The 20,916-nt window shown below is 43.0% G+C and overlaps 1 protein-coding gene across 4 annotated transcripts in view; it reads right to left on the reverse strand.

Moving 5' to 3' along the window:
* STXBP5 (syntaxin binding protein 5) overlaps positions 1 to 20,331 on the reverse strand; it is a 1,098,992-nt gene extending 1,078,661 nt beyond the window's left edge. For all 4 annotated transcript variants that reach the window (XM_029594044.1, XM_029594043.1, XM_029594042.1 and 1 more), the window contains exons 1-2: positions 19,277 to 20,331; positions 17,260 to 17,357 (exon numbers count right to left, since the gene is read on the reverse strand). In XM_029594044.1, coding sequence (XP_029449904.1) covers positions 17,260 to 17,357; positions 19,277 to 19,417 — 239 coding nt within the window. In that variant the 5' untranslated portion in view covers positions 19,418 to 20,331. The remainder of the gene's footprint in view (positions 1 to 17,259; positions 17,358 to 19,276) is intronic.
* Between the last annotated feature and the right edge of the window lie 585 nt (positions 20,332 to 20,916).

Below are 20,916 nucleotides of genomic sequence, written 5' to 3' on the forward strand. Positions count from 1 at the left end.
CAGCCTGAATAAAATACACTCATGTTGCAAATACAGGCAAGTTATTGGTATTCACAATAGAAAAAAAAAAAAAAAGATTGCAAGGAAAGGAAACATTCTAAATCCTCCCCCCCTCCCCCAAAGTGTACTAATCCTGCCAACACAGCATGTGATAGTCACAAAATCTGCTACTGTATTCACAACATGATGCCCAATTACAATAACACAAGATGACAAAAGCAAATTAAGCACCTCTGTCCCCTCTGCTGATTGCAATTAACAGGCAATAAAAGGTACCTCCTTCCCCTCCCCCCCCCCCCCTGCAAAGAGCAGCAGCAAATACATTCATCCGGCAGTATCATTCTCAGCACAAACAGTACTGAAGCAAATGCAGCACGACTGGACCGGTCCACTGCTTCCTCCTAAATTAAACTGTGCTTCAAGCACTAGTTGCTCTCCATTCTGATTCAACAGCTGAAATTCTGGAGAGCTGGAAGCCTGCAGTCGCCAGACATTAAAGATAAGCATCAAATGCAGCTCCAAAAGCATATTGGACACTGAGGCTCCTAATTTATGGATGCACGGCCCAATTTTTCCCTTTAGCATACATATTTTTATCTTGATTTAATCTCTTCCGACTCTGCAATGGCCATTGTCCAGTTTCTAGTTGCTAGAAGGGGGGGGGGGGGGGAAAGAGACAAAAAAAAAACCGTTTCCATCATCATTTAAGGGAAATTTATAATTTTAATCTGTTTAGCATAGCTCCTCCTTTCCCAAGATAAACTTCATTTACATTTTTCAGCATTCTTAAAAAGTTATTTTAAGTTTCCTTCACATACTTAGTATTGTAAGCTTTTGCTAAAAGGCTTGGATGTACTAAAATCGCAATGTTTTTCCCAGGAGGGTTCCCACTATTGCGGGGGAGTGTAGCCGGGAAAAAAAAAAAAGAGACACATTGCGGCTGTATTGCCTCGCAGAAAAAACACAGCATTGTCCCTTTAGGTGAGATGGCAGCCCCTGAATCCCAGGGCACCATCGCCTTAAAAGGGACCAACAAAATAGAAAGAGGGGTAAAAATAGTAAAGCCGTATGTGGGGGTCCAAGTTCGATCCCCTCCTCATATCAGGGTCACCATTTGAAGTGGCCCTAACCACCAAATAAACAGGCCGGATTCAGTAAAGTCCACGGGAGAGCGGGCCACTCGCCTGTGCGCGCGATGCAGTATTTAAATTAGGTCCTGCGGTAGAAACGGGCAAAAGGAGGCGCTAGGGACACTAGCGCATCCCTAGCGCCTCCTTTTGGCCCGGAGCGGCGGCTGTCAGCGGGTTTGACAGCAGACACTCAATTTTGCCGGCGTCGGTTCTTGAGCCTGACGACAGCTACAAGCTCGGAAACCGGACGCCGGCAAAAATCGAGGGTCCGGTTTTCGACCAGACAACCGCCTTCAAATTTTTTCTTCTTTTTTTTTTTTTTTACCCTTCGGGACCTCCGATTTAATATCGCTATGATATTAAGTTGGAGGGTGCACAGAAAAGCAGTTTGGGTAGGCACTAATTTCTGAAAGTAAAATGTGTGGCTTGGCGGCACATTTTACTTACTGAATCGCACGGGCATACCTAACAGGGCCATCAACATGCATTTGCACGTTGAGGGCGCTATTAGGCTCGGCGGGTTGGATTCGCGTTTTCCCCCCCTTACTGAATAAGGGGTAAGGGAAAACACGCGTCCAATGACAGGAGCGCACTGTACTATATCGGCCTGAAAGTGAGCAAGTAGTTGCACAACAGCTCCCAACACCCCAGTCACCAACTAGCCATCACACTTTCACCTAAAAAAAAAAAAAAAAATAGCCAACAGAATACACACCCCAGATCTGACTGCCCCCCCCAATTGAAAAAGAGATCTCGATCTATAGTAGTCCCCCTCCCCCAAATCCCTAAATGTGTTTGTTTCTACTGGGGGGGGGGGGGAGGGGGACCTTGCTCCCACCCTGCACATGCACCCAGGTATCTCAAAATAACAAAAGCAGTCCATCAAAAGGACCCAGGGCACCCCGTAGCCCCAGGCAGTGCCGTTTGCCAAAATGAGCCAACATGACTTTGCCCTCGTCATCATGCGACTGGGGCAAGATCAGGTCAGCACCATTTTGGCAAAAGGTGCCGATCAGGCCTGGGGGCTGGATCAGGGCGGCCTAGTTAAAACTGAGGTTACAACAGTAAGTGTAACTATTATAGATGTATGGGAAACTTGCAATATTTAATTTTTTAGTAGTGCTGAAAAGTGAATGAAAAAAGTTTTATTTGCTGACCTGCGTTGTGGAAACGGAAGGATCTGGGAACAGGTGCTGTGCTAAATAAGACTGTGGACTGAATTTGCTATTTTGAGGGACTGGGGGTGCAGTGGGTGGGGAGGATCCCCCACTAGAAAGCAAGGCTACTTTAGGACTTGGCGGGTCCAGGGGGAGGGGGGAACACTATAGACCAACAAGATCTTTTTCATTTTCGACATAAGGAGGGCCTGGGGGGTATTCTATTGGCCATTTTTTTTTTTTTAGATGAAAGGGGGATGGGGTACTTTGGCCATGATGGCTTACTCTTGGTGATTGGGTTAGGGGGTGCCTGTCACACAACCACTTGCTTTTTTTTTTGTTTTGTTTGTTTGTAAACCTAATGTGGAAGTATTGGGAACAGCGTTAGGGTCTCAATGCTCCTGCATTAAAGTTTTTCAGACAGGTGTTCCCCGCGCGTTTAGTTTTATTGTTGCTGCAAATTTTTTATGTTTAGCATTTCTTACAGAAATATTGAGATTGTTGCTATGTACAATGCCCAGGATATGGGTAATTAAGAAATTCAAATATAAAGGTGTTAAATTAACCTGGCTGATAATAAATGCAGCCGACTCAGAAAGTTATCAGATCACCTATGCATCATCTGCTTTCTATGGATTTGCAAGATTTATCCATACAAATCCCATACAAAGCTGCTCATTGCAATGGGGGAGGGAATTTGGACTGGGTTATGTTAAATATCTTGTATAATGCGGGTTAGAGGCCTACTGCGGCTTGATGCATCTCCCAGAAAAATGTATCTGTGTCAGAGCAGGAAGCAGTACCAATCAGAACTACTTGCTACAAAGAAGGTTATGTGAAAAATGTGCTCCTGAAGACTCGCACGACTATTCTTCCAGCTCAGACTTTTTTTTTTTTTTTTAAAACATGGGCAAGGAACTACAAGAAGCAAACTGGCTTCAAAGGGTGAGATAATCCGATGAAAAACAGACGTAGTCTAGGGTAGAAAACTCCAGCGCTGGAGGTCTGCTTTTCAGGTTAGCCACAATAAATATGCATGAGATACAGTATGTAAATGCCTACCTCCATTGTATGCAAATATCGTGCATATTCTGAAAACTAGACTCCTTTGCACCACTTGAGGACTGGGGTTGCCTACCACTGATGTCTGTATCTGAGGAAGCCCTTCATCTACTCCTACAACAGAGGGTCTCAATCTAGTCCTCAGGACATTCATCCAGTCAGGTTATCTGAAACGAATATGCATGAAGAAATCCGTACACAGCAGAGGCAGTGCCTGAAAATTTCTCTCATGCATATTCATCATGGATACCCTAAAAACTAGATTGGCTGGCTGTATCCTGAGATCTGCATTGCCAATCACTGCCCTAGAGACTTCAGACCTGCAGGGCAGCAGTACCTGCCCAAAAAGATTAGAGCTTATGAAAATAAAAAAAAGGGGGGGGCATTATCAATATGTCAAACCAGTGGAGGATCTCAGGTACCAAGGCTAAATTCAGAAGAACCTGAACACATTCTGTTATTATGTTTCAATACTGTTAAGAAAAATGTTCACTTTGTAAACCGTTATGATGGCTCTACCGAATAACGGTATATAAAAAACTCAAAGTAATCAATATTCAAAAAATGTGTTTTAAATATACAAGATGGGGCGAGACCACAAAAACACTGGACAAAAATAAAACAGGAAAAAAAAAAATCACAAGACAATGCAAAAGCACAACATGAATACTGGAAGTATGTAATTTGTTACTAAGGTTATTTTTACTACATAACAAAAAGCTTTAAAAATTTGAGGAAACCCCATAAAATTAGTTTGAAACATTTCTTACTCAAAAGGCAGACAAAATCAGATTATATGTAATGCATGTTTTGGTCTATTCTGAAGGTCCATGATCAAATGGAAACAGGAATATTTATTTATTTAGAGCTTTTTTATATCGACTTTCTTGATACAAATCAAATCAACTCTGTTTACAGAGAACAAAGATCTTAACAATAACAAACATTAAACCAAACCTGATGAAGTAAAAGTTACAATAAAACAAGGGAATACAACTAGGAAGTGAAAATGAAGAGGGGGAGAAATCTATTTTTTTCTGTCCCAAACCGCACAGATCAGACCAGGAGATATCGGGCTTCACATCTGCACAAGGTACCTGTGTAATAGGAAAGAAGCCACACTGGAACTTCAAGGCGATAATCCTGAAAACACCACCACCTCTACCCTAATTGTGAGTTTGGCCTTGGAAAAAGCCCTTCCTAGCTGAAGAACTAGAACACTGGTAAATGCACAAGTGTCAGCTGGCCCTGATCCATATCAGATACTGGGATGCAGGGCTCTCAAGAGTTAACACAGGAAATCCACAAAGCTGAGGTACAAAAAAAAAAAAAACCCATCAACAAAAAAAACCACTACATCACTAAATACTTTAACTTGCATCTTTCAGTTATTGATTAGCAGAAGACTCTCAAACTTCTAAACTAATCTAAAGTGGGAATATACCATATTTTTCGCTCCATAAGACACACCTAGGATTCAGAGGGGGAAAATTAAAAAAAAAAAAAAATTGTGCTAAACCGGCTCTGCGTCTGGGCGTCTTATGGAGCAAATTAGGGGAGTGCATAGCTTTTTTTTTCTCCCCATTTTGTTTTTGGGTCTGGGGAGGGCCATTTCGGTCCACTCCCCAGATCAGAAAACTTTTCTTTCTCTGGGAACCCCTCCCCCCCCCAAAAAAAAAACCCCATCCCAACCCTTTAAATTAACAACCCCCCACCCTCCTGACTCCCCCAAGACCTGCCAAACGTCCCTGGTGGTCCAGCGGGGGTCCAGGAGCGGTCCGGGAACGATCTCCTGGGCGTGGACCGTCGGCTGCCAGTAAACAAAATGGCGCCGACGGCCCTATGCCCTCACTATGTCACTGAGACCGACCAATAGCAGCGGTCGGTCTCAGTGACATAGTGAGGGCATAGGGCCGTCGGCGCCATTTTGTTTACTGGCAGCCGACGGCCCACGCCCAGGAGATCGTTCCGGGACCGCTCCTGGACCCCCAGGGACGTTTGGCAGGTCTTGGGGGGGGTCAGGAGGGTGGGGGGTTGCAGGAAATTAAGTCGGCAGGTCTTGGGGGAGTCGGGGGGGGGGTTTGTTAGATTTTTGTTTGTTTGTTTTTTTTTATATTCGCTCCATAAGACGCACATACATTTTCCCCCCACCTTTGGGGGAAAAAAAGTGCGTCTTATGGAGCGAAAAATACGGTAGTTCCTTCTGTGAGCAGAGAAGAGGAGCTGCTACCAACAAAACATGTGAAATTAAAATAAGTCATAGAAATAAAAAAAGGTCATAGAAACAAACATGAAGGCAGAAGAAGACCAAATGGCCCATACAGTCTGCCCAGCAAGCTTTCACACTTTTTTTTTCCTTCTTCTCTCTCTCATACTTATCTGTTACTCTTGGCATTTAGTAACCTTTTGGTTCTATTTCCCATCCACCCCCGCCATTAATGTAACCTTTTGGTTCTATTTCCCTTCCACCTCCGCTATTAATGTAGAGAGCAGTGCTGGAACTCCTTCTAAGTGAAGTATCTAGTTTAATTGGTTAGGGGTAGTAACCACCACAATAAGCAAGCTACTCCCATGCTTGTTTGTTTACCCAGCCTGTGCAATTTATTCTCTTTGTTGGTTGTTATCTGAATATAAATCCACCTTTCTTCATTCACCCCTGCCGTTGAAGAAGAGCTACTCTGGATATGTATTGAAAGTGAAGTATCAGACAATTGATTCGGGGTAGTAACCACCGTAACAAGCAAGTTACTCCCCGCTTCTTTGTGAATGCAAATCCTTTTATCCACATTTCCTCTTGCCGTTGAAGCATAGAGCACTGTCGTAGTCGCATTAACCGTGTGTATGTCTGTCTATTGAATAAGGGTATTATCTCCAGGTATTAGCTGTCTTTCCCGCAAGCCACCCTCTCTTCATTCCCATCCTCCAGGCTTTATGGATCCACAGTGTTTATCCCACGCCCCTTTGAATTCCTTCACAGTTTTGGTCTTCACCAGGCATCCACCACCCTCTCCGTGAAGAAATACTTCCTGACACTGGTTCTGAGTCTTCCTCCTTGGAGCTTCAAATCGTGACCCCTGGTTCTATGATTTTTTACCAATGGAAAAGGTTTGTCATTGCCTTTGGATCATTAAAACCTTTCAAGTATCTGAAAGTCTATATCATATCACCTCTGTTCCTCCTTTCCTCCAGGGTGTACATATTTAGATTCTTCAATCTCTCCTCATAAGTCATTCGATGAAGACCTTCCACCTTTTTGGTCGCCCTTCTCTGTGTAAACCAGATCTCACCAAAATTACATCGCTAGCATAGCCTCTGGTTAATAAGCTGAAGGAGCCTTAGTGGTTCAACCTAAAAGAATATATATTTTATATGGCTTTGAGCAGGTGATTTATCTTGTATTAGCAGTATTTAAGAATTTTTATTTCAAAGGAAACTCAAGACATAATTACACTGAAAAAGATGCTGTAAGCTGGGCTGGTTGTAATGCCATGTGCTGCCACACAAAGGATCTTGCAGTGCTGTCATGCACGCCACATGCCTCAGGGTGGAATGGATGGACCTACAGCTGAAGGGGATCTCCCACCGTGATGAATGGAAACACACCGGCTCAGAAAGGGAATGTCATATATAGAGCCCTTGATAATGTAAATCAAACTGATCCCATCCCCAATCCATTATTTCAAAGAAGCAGGGCTTGGTTTCTGTGTCTAGTAACAAACAGCCAAAACATTTCTCAGAGACTCTCCTCCAGTAAAGGCAGGCACTCTCCTTCACTTTCCTGTATTTGTACTACTGAATGCGTACATGTTGCAGAAGAGCACCTTTTACTTTTCCTGGTGCAGTTCCTTCTTGTAGAGGTCTGTGCTGTATGTCCTGTAATAAGAGTACAGCCCTAGAACAACTGAATATTCTCTGCCTCTTCTTATCCAATGAGTCCCGATACCCAGCAGCGACCAGCCCCAGTGAAAAATGCTGTAGGAAAGGAAAATTACACAGCACACAAAGGTCACGGGCTGGGACAAGCCAATTCGACCAAACTCTAGTGTATTAAAAGCAAAAAAAAATAAAAAAATAAAAGCTACCCCATTAAGTTATTGCTATGAGCGGCCTTTTGAAAATGCACTCAAAGAGCTCCTTCCCAGATGAGATGAAGCAAGCAGCAGGGTTGGCTGACCACAGGAACAACCACTGCAGCAGGCAAGAACAAAACACCAACGACCCCCCCCCCCCCCCCACACACACACACACACACACCCTGACCAGAAATAGCATGGCAGAGCCTGTGGCAGCAAGAAACACACCAGTGGAAGTCCAGGAAGCTACAAAGTGTCTACAGTAGAGTTGGGGGGAGGGAGCAGAAGGGAAGATGAGAGAGAGCAACAGTGGCAGAAGAGGAGGAGGACAGAGAAGACTGCACTTGGGTGGGAAAGGGGAGTGAAGGAGGAGAATAAGAAGGCCACATGGAGGTTGGGGGGCGAGGGTGGTTGCGCTCATAGATGAAATGCACTCATCATATATTCCTACCTCACTTCTTCACACACACACACACACACACACACATACACACACCCCTTCCCCTCAAATTTGTGCAGGGTGAAGCGGGAATATAGTGTGAGAGCACCGTCCTTGATAAGCAAAGCCTGGAGGAATTTTCCAGTCATTGGCTATGAGCAATTACAACAGTGAAGTCCTACCACCGTAATCTATATTTATATTCCACTTTTTCAGGCACATTCAGATCCTGTAGATATTTCTCTGTCCCCAGAGGGAGAAGCACTGCAAAGGAAATAAATGGCGACTATTTTAATTGCTGAATTACACTAAATGTATGTAACTAAAATAAGGAACAAAGTGTTGGGCAGCTGGGTGGGCACCTTTGTGCCGGTTAAATTTCACACGTTGATGGGTCAGCCGTTAGCAGCAAGATTTGAAAACAAATCCCCCGTTGGGTTACTGGCATAAGCAAATGCATGAAGTTGCCGACACTGAAAAAATTTCGATACGACTTAAAGAATAAGCCCCACAAATACGAGCCCTCACTTGGATTACTGTAAAACATGACTCATGTATTGAGATTTATGCTTATGTGCATGTTAATATTTTATCTGCTGCCTTATGTGGAGAATTTTTCCTCTTATTGTATGCCTGAAATGTTTACTAAAATAAAAAAAAAAAAAGAGCAAGAGGGCATCTGACTGCAAAAGAGTTCTGCACCAGTCCTTTGTTTTGGTTGGTGGTGCAAAATAGCAAAAGTCACATGTTCCCAGGTCAGACCCACAAAGACACCATGTGCTGCACTCGGACTGCACTATATGTTCACCCACCCCACTCCCCTGTAGTGCTGCCTTTAGGCTCTGCTCAATATTACCTGCATTCTTCCTTACAGCCCTAACCCTGGATTACTTATATAAAACAGATACAAAAATTAACAAAACTGTAGAACATGACTATATGTATGTATCAGCTGTGTAAAAAAAAAAAAAATTAAAAAAAAAAAAAGCAAGACCTTCTCCCAGTATCTTTCCTTTAGTCCAGTATTCCTAGGGCCTCCCAGGGGAGCAAGGCAGTCTGAATATCAAAGCATACACTAGCTCTTCTGTTAACGAGATTTACGGCAACTGCCGTAATAGCACCATTTGGAAGCTCGAGAGACGGGGCCAACCTTGTCTACTGTATAATCAAATGAAAGGAATACACTTCTGCATGTCATCCAGGAACAGACATCTATTTTACCAGTAACTTAAATGCAAATCGCATTTTAAGCTATTAATACATTCACAAAAGCACCAATCAATCTAACATGCACACAAGACGTAAGACTTATCCTTCCTATAAGAAAATCTTTACAACCAGGCAGTCTTCTTTTCAGCAAAATGTTTTATTAGAATTAGAATAGTAAAAATAACTCCATTATTGCCTTCCAGGTCTAAACGTGATTGATCAACTGGGCAATATATAAAATGTAAAACAAATCCTAACCTGAAATGAGTCCTGATCTATACCAGGGCTCCAAAAACACAGGTGTGCCCGACTGCTGAAGGCAGCAAGGCAGGCAGTGGCCCCTTTGCCCTTTCAGCTATACAGACCTCTCTGCCTCCCCCTCCTCCACAGGGGCAGGCTCCCTCCCCCTCCATTCCCAATCCTAGAAGGCCTTCCCCCATGGAGGTACCAGGTGGCGGAAGAAGCCTGAAGGGGGCCCCGAGAGAGGGAGCATGGACTGAAGAAGAGGGACCAGGTCCTGCTGGCTGCAAACATTTTTAGTTCTTGGAGCTCTCACAAACACTAATAAAAATGAACAATGTTAAGTCACTCTAGAAGATCTGGTCCCATCAGCTCTGTCAGGTCAACTCAGAAAACCCATTGGACTAGGTTTCTTCCTGGGGGCCTTTTTTTTTCTTCTCCTTTTTAACATTTGGTTTGAAATACGTTCAGCCCGAAACAGCCACCTCTCCTGGGCTCATGATCCTATATTTAAGCGAGGGGGTTACACTAAAAGGAGGCGCTAGGGACAGTTACGTGCCCCTAAAACATCCTTGGGCGCAGGAGAGGTGGTTGTCAGCAAGTTCAGGAAAAGGACGCTCAATTTTACGAGCATCGGTTTGGAAAAACAACGCCAGTAAAATTGGAGCATCCGTTCTAACCGAACCAGCCAGCACTTTTTTTTTTTTGGTGTTTTATTTATTTATTTTCCATTTTTCGTTCCTCTGACTTAATATTGCTAGGATATTAAGTCAGAGGGTGTACAGAAAAGCAGTATCTTCTGCTTTTCTGTACACTTTTCTGGGCTGCTCATAAATTACCGTCTGCCCTTGGGCAAGCGGTAACTTATGAGCGTAAAATGTGCAGATCAGCCACACATTTTACTCTGAATCCCGGGTGACTAACTAATAGCCTGAACATGCATTTGCATATGATTTATTTATTTAATGAGTTTTATATACCGTCATTCGGTAAAGCCATCACAACGGTTTACAAAAGCTCAAAATGCAGGATTTTTAACAGTTGAGCAAAAAGGGATAACAGGAAGTATATTAAACAAAGGAGAGATATTCAATTGCAAAGATATTAACTGGCATTTGCACTACAGGTTGCACTAAGAGGTGCACAAAGGGGAGGGTATGATGAGTGCTATTAGTTTTCAGGGGGTTTGGCTGAGCGGTTGAGGCGCTAGACCCCTTACAGTATAAGGCGTAATAGACATCCCTCGAAAACATGCGGCCAAACCCGTGTTAAACAGTGCGCACGGCCAAGCGCACTTTACAGAAATCGGCCCCTTTTTATAAAAAAAGAGATGTAATTGTGGATGCAACACTTGAGTACAATTACTGGCCTTTCATAAAGTGCCTACAAAATGCTTGCTCATCTGTTTGGTACAATAAGGACTAATTGCTGCTGTGCCAAAAAAAAAATAAAATAAAATAAAAACCTTACATTGTGTGAGAGATCAACAATACAAGATACCCAGAGTATTCAAAAAATAAAAAGGCAAATCATAAAAAGGATAGGTCATTTGAGATGATACATTCTCTCAAAGTTAATCAATGCACATTAAAACATGTTTCAGCAAAAAGCACTATTAATGGACTTTTTCTCTCCAAAAGAAGCCTGTCCAAAAAAAAGAAAAAATTCCTCCTCTAATGCATACTAACTTGTCTTTGTCCCCAGCAAGGATTCCACAAACAAAAACAATTTTTTTTTTTTTATTATTTTTACCACCATCCTTCATTAACCAAGCTGGCAAGCACTAGCTATAAAGCCATGCACCCACATGGTTTGCTCTGCTGGCATATCCTGTTGGTGCCTTCTACAGCCAGCGCTCAGTCTCTCATGGCCACAAGAAGCCAGCAGACGACAAACATACACCAAGCCAAGTGGCTTCACAACTAACAGTGGCTCAAGCCCCAAGCATCTGTTGGTGCACTATGATCTGCTTTTTTTCTCCTTTTTTATGTTTAATCTTTTTATTGAAAACAAATAAAAACGTAACATATATACCTGGTGCACGCCAAGTAACAGAAGTCAAATGGTTTACATCTTCCTCCTCCAGTTTCTCTCCTTCCCAAACAAGACAATCACCTCCCTACCCTCCTTAGAATTCAGAAAAAAAAGATAATACATGCACCCGGGGGGGAATAGGATATTGGGTCTTCTCATAAAGTGCCTTTTTATGGTCTCTCTCTAGTAAATGTCACCTGATTTTGCATGCCTGTACAGCTGCTTTGCAGTTTCCAGCTCATATCTGCTCTGCTTAATGATTAAAATCGTTTGCACATACAAATACACACACACAGGAAAACTGTTCTGTCCGCAACTGATGCCAGTCAGTCGACATCCTTAGATAACTGAACCCTTGCCTCATGACATTGGCTACAAAAAAAAAAAAAAAAAAAAATATGCCACAGGCTTCCCAGTCCACCTTGCTGTGGAGCAACAGTGCACAAAAAGGAGTGCTTCTACTAACTCATTCAGATCAACCAATGCAAGGTCCCAAGTCACACAGCAGTAATGCCCAGTCATCCTAAAGGCCTCATTTTTACACACTGACTACTTTTCAATCAGGATCTGTTTAATGAAAGCTCTTCACGCCATCAAAAAAATTAGTCTCCTGGTAAAAGTGCATGAAAGACATCACATGACTACCATCGCAAAACTAGCAAGTAAAGCAAGCAATTCAAAACCTAGCCCTCTTATTTTGCATTTATGTAACACACACACATGCATGGAAATGTCAAAACAAAATGTTGTGCTTTGCTTTTAAACAAGGAAGTGTCCCAAAGATGAAATGTTTTGAATAAGAACAATGGCCCAATATCACAAAGAAAGTGCACTATATCTGCTGCAATAGCAGAAAAGTACTCAGAAGGGGACATTATACCTAAATGAATCTTGTACCACACTAGGCACACCAATGCTACTACATAAATACAATAAGCTTCATGCACACTGCCAAATATATTCAGATCCCGGAACAAAAAACAGTCAAATACTGAACTCTAAGGTCCATATTCAGTCACCATCCAGATAGCAAACTTAGGGCTAGATTTTATCGTCATGCAGCTCTGTGAATCCCGCGGTACCGGGGAGGCAAGGCGGTCAGTTATCTAAGGATGTCGACTGACTGGCATCAGTTGCGGACAGAACAGTTTTCCTGTGTGTGTTTGTATGTGCAAACAATTTTAATCATTAAGCAGAGCAGATATGAGCTGGAAACTGCAAAGCAGCCACACAGGCAGACCCACCACAGTGGTGCGATCGCTGCCATCTTTCACAAACCAATAGCGCCACCGTGAAAGGTGGCGCTATTGGGCGCGTTACTGACGGCAATAAGGGTCCTTACCCTTTCGCCGTCAGCGATGTCTTCACTGCGTCCACCCTGACTCCTCCCCTTCCGGTGCGGACACCGCCCAGAACCCGCCCCGATCTAGGTATCACACACGAAAAGTCCCTTTTTGCGTGCGATCCCTTTAGAAAATGATCCCCTTAGCCAGATAAAATGTATCTAGCTAACTTTGGAGGTAACTTCAGAGCAGCCACTAAGTTCACCGGCTAGAGTGTATCTGGCAAATTTTAGGACAGGTTATGGGCTGACCAGACTTAGCCAGCTAAGTTATGAGGCTGAATATAAAAGAGTTAGCTGGATAACTTATCTGGCTAACAACTCCTAATTATGCCCCCAGAATGCCCCTAACTTATTAGCCAGCTAGAATTTAGCCAGAGAAGTGCCCTTAGTTGGCTAAATGCTTCTGAATATGGAGGTCTTTATTTCCTGTTCCTACTTCAAAACAGTGATGCTAGTCAAACTGCAATCCATATCTCAAAGAGCCACCGAAAACAGTACTGGGGAAAAAAGTGGAGAGAAATACCAAATGCACAGTGAATGGTATGTTTACTTTCATGTGTGCCCAATAAAATCCATGCCATGTCTCAACATCTTATCACATTTCCAAGGCCTGCTTCAGTCACTTTCTCTAGTAAACTCCAGCACAACTCAAGCACACGTCTGTATTTTATCAGCCGCCAAGACAGGGTTCACCTGAGTCTGCATCAAAATCGCCCAGGCATCTGCGCACCAAAAAATCTGTGACAAAAAAAAACAAACCCCCAAACACAGTGTTTTGGGTTTTTATATTTGTATTTTTCTAAAAATTCTTCACTGTTTCAGTTCACAAGAGCCAGCCACTAACCCAGCAAAGAAGCAAGTGTCCCTTTCTTCTGAACAAGCTCTTTTCCATATAAAAGAAATGCTGGAGGGGAGGGAGCAGCACACCTAAACTCTACCAGTAAGAGGTAAGGCACAGATTCATTCTTAAACCAGAACAAATCAAGGTGGAGCCTCTAGCTCTATTCACTACATAATGAGCTTAAATGGCACAAAATTGCCCTTAAACCAAATGTCATTTATCGGTGTAACATTAATCCTGACTCAGACTTACTTACCATTCTTTCACCCTCTGCAAACCACCTCTTCTTACTTCTCACACCGATGTCTTTGGAAGCCATCATCCTAGGGATGCCAGGATTTCCCCCCCCCCCCATTTCTCTTTGCACACATGCAGTCAACCAAGTACGGCTGTGCCACTTTGCGGCCAAGAGGACAGAAGATGGCTCCTGCCAGAACTTCCAGTGCTGCCTTTCAACTGTAAAGAAGTGGTTAGCACACAAACTAAGCTTAAATTTATCCAAAACGAAAATACTCATACTAGGTAACCCCTCCTTTGAAAAATATCCCTGCCACTATTCAGCATGACAACTACACCCTTAACATTGTGAAACAAGTCCGCAATTTAGGAATATTAGGTCCTAAATTAAACGTCACCACGCACATCAAAGCACGTTCTACAAAATCAGACTACTAAAACATCAAACCTTTACTGGTTCCTGTTCATTTCCGTACTATGGTCCAATGGTTAATCCTCACCAGATTAGACTCTTGCAATTCCTTGCTCCTAGGTCTCCCCCAATCCACGATTCGTTCACTTCAGCTTTTACAAAAAAACTCGGCAGCCTGACTTCTCTCCAATAGCAGCATTTGTGATCACACATCTCCAACCCTCCACAAGCTACACTGGCTCCCAATCAAATGGTGCATACAATACAAAACCCTAACAAATCATTCATAACCTCATCTACAATAAAAACAGTACTTGGTTATCAGCATCGTTACACATAATCACTCCATGCACAAATCTGAGGTAAAAAAAAAAAAAAAACCAAACTCCTCCTACAAATTCCTTCCCCAAAAACCTATTGGACTGGTTCTATAGCAGGCCCTATTTTGGGGAACACTATCCCTTCAGATATCAGACTACCAACAAGAAAGTCTTCAAGAAGGCCCTCAAACATTACCTTTCCCTGCAAGCCTTCCCTGACCTGTGTACGTCTTAATCTGCTTTATCCTCATGTTCATTCCTGCTGAAATTTGAATTTCTTTTAATTTACTATTCTATTATTTTAAGAATTATATTTATGTTACATAATAATAAAAAAAACTTAAAAATAATAAACTTAAGTATTTTTGTAACCTGCCCCAAACTTTGGAGGGTACGGGCTATAAATAGCTTTAAATAAATAAATAAATTGGGGGCCCATAATCTAAGAGGGTTACCACATTTTATGCCCAGGAGACAAAGCACTTAATACCTCTGGTCCCAAGTATCCACTAGAGCCACGTTTAAGTCCACCCCTCCCAAAAAGGTTTTTGGTGCTATTTCAAGGGCATGCCCAAACGTAAGAGCTCAAAATATAAGCCTAGATTCCCAGATCCCACCTCAATTTTTGTTATGGGAAGCAATAAATCTTATCTATCTATATATATATCTATCTCTCTATCTCTATCTCTAAATAATCATATAATCATGTCCCACACCACCAAGACAGCCTGCAATGATTTAATTCTAGGCCCCAGAGCATGCCGTCCAAACATTTCTAACTAAACAGCAGCTTCCTGCAAAATGTTTTCAACTTGGGGATCCTCCAACAAACCCTAAATATTAAATCCATAAATAAAAATATAAAAAAAAAATCCATGGATAAGTTTTTTTTTTTTTTTTTTTTTTTTTAAAGATGAAAATGACATTGTATGGTTAATTCAAATATGGTCTGCTTATATACAGAGGCTAAGATGTACAATACAGTAGAGATGTGCATTCATTTTAAACGAAGTTGTCTAATGTCACGGTTAGGGAGCACCCAAAAACGAAATAACATTTTTCCAGAAACCAAGAAAAAAAAAACCCCCACAGAAAACCAAAATTGCCCACAGGGGACCAGAACAAAAAAAAAAAAAATACAATACAATACAGTATTCTATACACTTGGTAATAGAGCAAGTGAGAGCTACAGAAGCAAAAATAAAAAAGTTTACCAGCAGCAGATTCAAAACACACAAGAGAAGAACAAAAATCTCAACCATATTCTATTCTCTAAAACCTTTATTCAGTACACATTACTGCTCACCCTTTCGGATTAAAAGAAAAACAGCAAAATCATTTATTATAACATGGTAAAACCATGCTTTAAATGTTTGAGATTTCTATGTAAAACGCAGATACACAAATGCAATCAGCAAAAACAGCAAGCACTTAAATACAGAAATGACAGTCCTTCCAGACCAGCGAAAAACAATTTAAACAGAACCAGCAGCGTGGCCTGCATGATATGTTCAAGACACATCAGAGGCCTATCTTTAATAACCCATATACTGTCATACTGCCCAAGAAAAACTGTGGACAGAAAAGGTTAAGCAAGGTGGGGATTATTTGTGTTTTTGTTTTGTTTTAAAGAAAGCTAAGCTTGTAAAGCCCAAATACCACAAACAAAATGCTCCACACAAACAGTATTAAAGACAGACAGCGACACTATACTACGGTATGAGTTTCAGGCACTCAGTATAGCTTTCACACTGCTGGGATTTACATTTAAGAATTAAATGGAACTAAATCTGGTGAAAGTGAAATGAAATTGTGTGCTTTCAGCTCACTGTAAAAGCAAGCAACAGGAAAAAGGGGGGGGGGGAGCATGTGGGAGGGTGGAATTTCAGAATCCAAGCCTAATAGAACCAAAACCTACAAGCAGGGGCTGGGAAATCCCTTGGGATAGGACCCCCACCAGCAAAAGCTGTTACTAAACTCTGCAGTTCCTTAAAAGCACTCAAAAGACAATGCAACAGTTTTTTTTTTTCTATGAATCACAATATTAACAGCAGCAATATGTTCCAAAATTATGCAAGCTTAATACCACCAACTGCCTTTTCAGAAACCACTTCAGTACTTGCCTCAGTCTTGTGTGAGGGAAATATAAACCATGTCATCACACCATAGGGCAATTATAGCATAACACCAAACTGATTTATTTTACCCCACTGAACATCAGCACATCCCAAATATTAATCACATGGAAAAGAACATGCTCCGCATACAGAAATAGTTTAAAAAATATATATATATATTCCTGCATGTTTTGATATTTCTGGTCAGCAAAAGCAAGTCAGTCACCTTTCATGGGTTTAAAAGTACTGCAACAATTCTAACAGTGCAAAACTTCCAATATCTTCAATTTAGCCTCTAAGGCTATAGCTAAGCAAAGAAGTTGAGGCAGTAGTAAATGCCCCACTCAAAGTCAAAATTTCATTGCTGTAAAAACTAACAAAGGCAGCAAGTCCTTTTCTGGTCACAGCTAAAAATCTTTCGGGAGAGACTGAGCACAGCAGGTAATCACAGCACCAAAATTATGGATCCAGGAAAGTGTAAGAGGATAGCTCCTGCCCATATCCCCAACAGCATGAAGTGCTGCCGCTGGCCTCCTGCCTCCCCCCACATACCTGGCTTTCCTCCGAGAGGCTCCAGTGTGTCAGCTAGGATGAGGTCACCGCTCAGCTGGGTGGCAATTTAGATTTATAAGGAAAAGGATACAATCTCAAAGCTCCAGTCTGGGTTCCAATTGCTAGGATCTTTTGCACAGGATCAAATGCCAATGCTGAAGGCTGATAGGGGAATCCATGGCGGACAGTCTATGCACATACCAAATGTTGATGGAAGATGAAAACAAAACAAGAGGAAGTGTGCATTAGCATCTGATTTTGATATTTATGTTTTACCATACTATATGATCATGGATAGGAACCACTACATCAAGATTATCCCCCACCAATGTGACTGAAACAGACCTATGGGCAAAAGAAAGCATAAATGTGCTAATTTTGCACTCCAGTTTACAATGTTTTTTTAACCTACAGTACCATTTTGCTTCCTGTCCCATTCACTCAACTAGGGGGGGGGGGGGTAGAGAGAACAAAAATACAAATAAAAAAAACATGAGCTGAATCCACAGGATCAGCCACTGCATGTGTCTAATTTTCAAGTTATTTAACCCCTGATTCTGAGACAATCACTGAAAACTGGCAAATCCCACTGTACAGTAGGCAATTTCCCAAATCCTTAAGCAGTGCCTATGTCTCAGAAGAATTATATATTCTTGTTCAGAAACTGCACAGCCTCCAAAAAATAAATTAGCTACATTCTTTATTGGAGGCTTACTGCACCCTGTAATTTAAATACCTCCCCCTCATAATGTGTGTGTGCAAAACAGAAATCTTGTCGCCATCTCACTAATTAGATGGACAAATGTAAAATTATTATAGTTAAGTCCTGTATCAATCAACCTGCAACCATGGAAGCATCGTTCTATTATCTAATACACTTCTCTTATCCACCTTTCTACTGTATACATGAAGCTACTTTTCTGCAAGTTCGCCTTAAAAATCAGAGACAATCAACACAAGCCCCATGTATGTTGTTAAACTAAGCCCTTGCCGTTATTGGTGTGATCTGGTGCTTTGTAGCTTTACGGATACACAGGGGAGGGGTGTATAAACACTATTATGCATCACAGAAGCGTTGGGCCTAATGGCTACAAGCTGCTACCGAACAATCATAGCTCCAGACTTTTGGCAACTGACCAGAAAAGGGGGTGCGGGGATAGTTACACTGCAGATAAATAGGTATTGTACGTAAACACTAAATGGGATTTTCGTTTGCTTTTTTAATATGGATCCTAACCTTAACTCTTCTAAGAGAAGGTGGGTTTGCACAGCAATTTAAGCTGTACAGATGAAAGCACACACCCACAGGGAAGTAAAAAAAAAAAAGGAGGGGGGGGGGGGGAATAGCCAGCTAGGCCACAGGTGTTTATTTGCAAGGGGAAAGCAAAAAAAAATCGTGCAAAATTTGAAATTAACAGCGCGATTAGCTTCATTCTTCTTGTCGCAGCTGGTGCACGAATATGCTGCATCATCTGTTTTCAGTGTTAAGATGTTGCCACCAGCAAGTGCCACCAATTAGCAAGAAGCAGAAAATTCAATCGAGGTCTTAAACTTAATGTTCCTATTAAATCCTGGCATTTATCGGATCCTGCAAATCCAGCCCTAGATTGATCAGCAGCCCCCAGGCAAGGAAGGGAAAAGGGGGAAAATGTATTCGCATCAGCTGCGCTCTTTTGCTACTCCCCGGAGCCCATTCCTGTCATTTCTACCTAAAACGAAAGGCAATCAATTCCGAATTTGCATTAACTATTACATTCACACACAACATACAATTGCCAGACAGACCAGTGTACATTATTAAACGCTTGTGTCAGGATTCTTATGAAACTGCTAAATGCCTTTAACAGTTTACAAGGAAAACTGTGCCCGGGCAGCTGAAGTCGGAAGGCAGTAGAAAGGGAAAGGTTAAGAATCATCTCAGGGGAAATAATCGTGCCAACAAGCCTTCCCCATCTTCCCAGGGAAGAATTCCGGGTGGGAGGGAAAGTGAAGTAGCATCAAATAAAGAGATGCCTCCATCTGCACCGGGAAGGAGCCTAGCAGCCATCAGGCGAGAGTGCTAGTGTCCCGATAATGTAATAATAATAATGGATGATGCACTACTTCACCTTGCAGAGTTGGAAGTGCTCGGACTGGAGCGTCTCCTGGATGTCCGTCTCCTTGTTTGCAGGCTGAGAGGAAGCCGAAGATGACGAGGAGGAGACGGCTGTCAGGCCGTCCAGCACCTTCCTGATGTTAAATTTCTTCATGGTCTCCCGTTTTCTCTTTCCACCACCACCACCTCCTTCTCCTCCTCCTCCCTCCCGATGACTCTCCTTCACCCCCTATCCCTCTTCTTGGCACTTTCACTTCTTGCCCCGGATTTTTTTGCGTTTTACTATGCCTATTTCCAGCTGTATACACACCAACATATAACACAGACACAGCTATAAAACCCCGACCCCCGCAGTGTTCCAGGAGGAGGAGGAAGAAGAAGAAGGGGAAGGAAGGAAGGGAGGGGGGGAAAACGTTTATGAATGTTTATCGCGTTGCCCAAAACGAGAAAACCGCTCACGCATTCGAGAGAAGCGGGGAGAAAAAAAAAAAACACAAGCAGCCCCGCACAACCTAGAAACCCCGAAACTGCAGCGGAAAAAAAAAATTACAGCGCTGCGGCAACGCTCCTAAAACCCACAGCAATAACGCGGAGGGATGCTCCTGCCCTGGGACCCGTCTCCGGTGTGCCACTGCCTCTCAGCCCCCCTGCCTGCAATCCCCAGCAGGAGCTTACATGCCGCGAGCAGCGGCGGCGTCTCCCGTCCGGCGCCGCTCTGACATCTCCGCCCCGCCGCCTGCAGGACGAGCCGAAACAAGGGCAGCGCCCTTACTACCCCGGAAGGAAGGCAAATAACAGCAGCAGCAACCCGGGGCGCGAGTTATTATTATTATTATTACCCTGTTACTAGCCTATTGTTACTGCTAGCATAGGTCCCTGCCATGCTCGCGCCCTCCCTCCTTACTTGCTCTCTAGCGCCGGCTCGGAGGCGGGGGGGGTAAGGGGGCGGAGGAAAGCTGCGGGTTAAGGTGGAGAGAGAAGTGTGCTTTTGCCTAGCCCGGCGCGCGTTACTCTGCGGTTACTTCCCCACCTCCCGCGCGCGTGCGCATGCTGTTCCGCTCCCCGGTGGCAGATGACACAGGGAGACCTGGAAGGTGGGAGGAGCCTAAATAAAAAACAAATACACACCTTTTTTTTCCTTTTTTTTTTTTTTTAAAGCCGCGTGACAGAGCATGCGCCGCAAAGCACGCCGACACCCGGATGTTGCCACTGCACCTCTGAGAGGCGAAGCGGGAGCGCGCTGGTCTGCGTGTCAGGTGCAGGCGCGCGAGGAGGGGAGGGTTGCAGGAGGGTCGGGAGCACGTGGTCCAAGACCGCGGCCGGGAAACGATGCTCATCAAAGGTGCAGGAAGTTTAGTGGCTGCGTGGAATGATGTTGTCCTTATGAAACAGTATTTGGTTTGTTTGTGGGTGGGGAGGGGAGGAGGTTGCAATTAAACGTTTTCGTGTTCATCTGCATCCTCGGGGCAAGCAAGCTCCATGCACAATATTGTATTTTATTTTCTACCGTTAAACGTTACTGAGGCTATATGGGTAGCACAAGCTTATATACAGGCAGATGAGGGGAAAAAGTGTTTGTATTTAATGTCACTGATCATGGGGTTTTTATTCCTTTTTATTCAGAAAGGCCACATTTTATGGCATTGAATTCCA

Source organism: Rhinatrema bivittatum, chromosome 3 (assembly GCF_901001135.1).
Source record: "Rhinatrema bivittatum chromosome 3, aRhiBiv1.1, whole genome shotgun sequence".
NCBI classification, from domain to species: Eukaryota; Metazoa; Chordata; class Amphibia; order Gymnophiona; family Rhinatrematidae; genus Rhinatrema; species Rhinatrema bivittatum.